Genomic DNA, 2,325 nt, shown 5'->3' on the forward strand with positions numbered 1-2,325 from the left:
ACCACTATCAGTCAGATAAACCACTGTCAATCGGATCAAACCACCATCTTTCAAAGCCACGGAAGGGTTAATCCCAGACTGTTCTTTCTGAGACCGATTTTCCAGCGCAGCCGGAAAGCCCCGTGAAGCCATCGGTGCGAAGGGAATCAGTGGTGGGCAGGTACCAGCTGGAGCTGGAAGGAAGCTCCTGCAGGTCAGTGAATTCTGACGTTTTGTAAGTCAAACACACGCTGCGCTTCGTCTTTGTCTCCTGCTAATGAGGAGAGAGAAAGATGGGAAGATTTTGAAGGACGCTTGTGCTGTTCTAGAGTGAAAGGCGCTCACGTTCCCTCTCGGCTAACCAGCCCGGTCCCAGCTGGTTGCCACAGCCTTTGTGCAGGACTTTGGCAGGGCAGAGCAGAGCGCTTGGCGCAGGGTTCAGGGGCACATGTTGGGTAACGGACCTGCCCGAAGCCAGCCTACTTCACGCTACGGAGCGCCTCACTTGGCCAAGCCTCCGTGGATGTTCTGGTTATCATTGGGTCATTAGGAGGCTTTGTGCTACTGAAAGTCAGTTCCAGCAGAACAGGGATTAAACACGTAACAGTATTGGGAGCTTCTGGTTTTGAGAGTCCAAGATAATTGGACTCTTAATTATTATTACTTTAATGATAAGAGAAAATCAGTCATGCTGGCTGCTCTGATTATTTCAAGGTATTTTAAGTAAATGCACAGACAAGCAGCTGAGATGTGGAAATCAGCAGTAGAGCAGGGATATGGAATAGAAAAAATCTCCGTAACACGGGGGTACATAAAAAAAAATCTTTAATTCAATCATATACTTTTTAGGACACGGGGATTCTCCCCTTCTCAAGAGAATATCTCTGCTCTTATCATGACCTTGCAGGCTGCATTCTCACGTAAATAACAGTGGGACAGATGTTCTAGGAGAAATTGGTCTCTACATTCACAAGTGGCTGCAAATAAATACATCTCAAGGTAGTAGCAGGGGCTGACAGCCCGTGATTTGGCTGTGGTCGCACAGCCCTGCTGTGGAGAGAACAATCGCGGTTTGAACACATAGACAGAGGTCCCTGCGCTCGGCCACAGGTGAGCAGTCACCCTGGTTGTGACAACACACCGATGTACGTGTGGAATCGGCATTGGAACGTCTCTCTCCTTCCTTTATACACACCCCCCCACCTCCTTCCTCTCTGCAGCTTTCAGACTTGGCAGGGGGAGCTTGGAAAGCAGCGTAGTGCTTGGGGAAAGTCTACCCCTCCAGAGGCAGCAAACTAAAGGTACCTGGAAGAGGTGGAAAGCTGGAGGTGACCTCACCCTGCAGCTGGGGTGACAATCGCCTGCTCAACAGCACGGTTAGGCAATTTGATTGCTCTTATCAACGGAATGGGTTTGCTCGTAGGTGGCATGTCCTTTTCCAAGGAACAGATCTGTCTCTTAAGCACTGCCTTGGCAAAACTCGCGGAGATTATCGCCTCGCTCTCATTGCAGTTCTAACAGACACAGTTCTTGGCTGCCTCCCTCTCCATATCACGGGCATATGCCGGTCTTGTTTGCCCATGATGGGAAGGTCTGCAGCTGGAACAAAGACGAAGCCCAGGTGTTGATGGCTAGATTTATCGTCAGAACCCCCAGGATGTTGAGCATAAACCCAGCTTTGGCCTAGAACGATAAAAGAGAAGAGTTATTAGTTGGTCTCGGTACTTTTTTCCTTCCTTGCTGGTTAGGATTGTTGGTATGGTTAGATTTTTCTCTTTGGCCTTCTTTCACTCCTCCATCAGCACTCCATCCTGTCACATTTAAGCTGGTTTTCCTCACAAATAGAATTTGTATTAGGGAAAAATGAGCTTCCATTGGATAAAACTCTTAAACTAGAAGTCCTGAAAACCTCTTAACCCACTTATTCAGGACTTTCTCCTCTGGCCTCTGTCTCTAACATTACTTTGGATTTCTTCCTGGATCAAGAGTAACTTAAACAAGTTATCAAGAGACACGGTGTCCTTGTCCGTCTCTCGGTAGCACAGTGAGAAGGGGGATCGGGCAGCCCAGGGGCTGTGCTAGGCTTTCCCCTGGTCCCTGCAGAAGCTCTGTCCTCGGGTCTTTGCCATCCCTGTGATCTACGTTTGGGCTTTTTGAACAGTTAGAGGATGCCATTGCTCACTGACCGCAAGCTCTTGCGGGAACATCTTCCAAAGGCCTTGGCTGTTCTTTAAAAGCTCCACAGCATCTTTGCAAGGCTCCGAGCCTCTGTTAGAGTCAGTGTGGCCCTTTGTCAAATCACAGGCATTTGATGTTCTCCCCATTTGATCTACGCTGAGCTGGTGA

At 48.8% G+C, this 2,325-nt stretch overlaps 1 protein-coding gene across 1 annotated transcript in view; it reads right to left on the reverse strand.

The window, feature by feature from the left end:
• Nucleotides 1–1,530: 1,530 nt before the first annotated feature.
• Nucleotides 1,531–2,325, reverse strand: part of SLC13A2 (solute carrier family 13 (sodium-dependent dicarboxylate transporter), member 2) — a 12,691-nt gene continuing 11,896 nt past the window's right edge. Inside the window, exon 12 of the mRNA XM_010133718.1 lies at nt 1,531–1,662. Within this exon, the coding sequence (XP_010132020.1) occupies nt 1,531–1,662 (132 nt within the window). The remainder of the gene's footprint in view (nt 1,663–2,325) is intronic.

Source organism: Buceros rhinoceros, unplaced genomic scaffold, assembly GCF_000710305.1.
Source record: "Buceros rhinoceros silvestris isolate BGI_N320 unplaced genomic scaffold, ASM71030v1 scaffold12143, whole genome shotgun sequence".
Lineage (NCBI taxonomy): Eukaryota > Metazoa > Chordata > Aves > Bucerotiformes > Bucerotidae > Buceros > Buceros rhinoceros.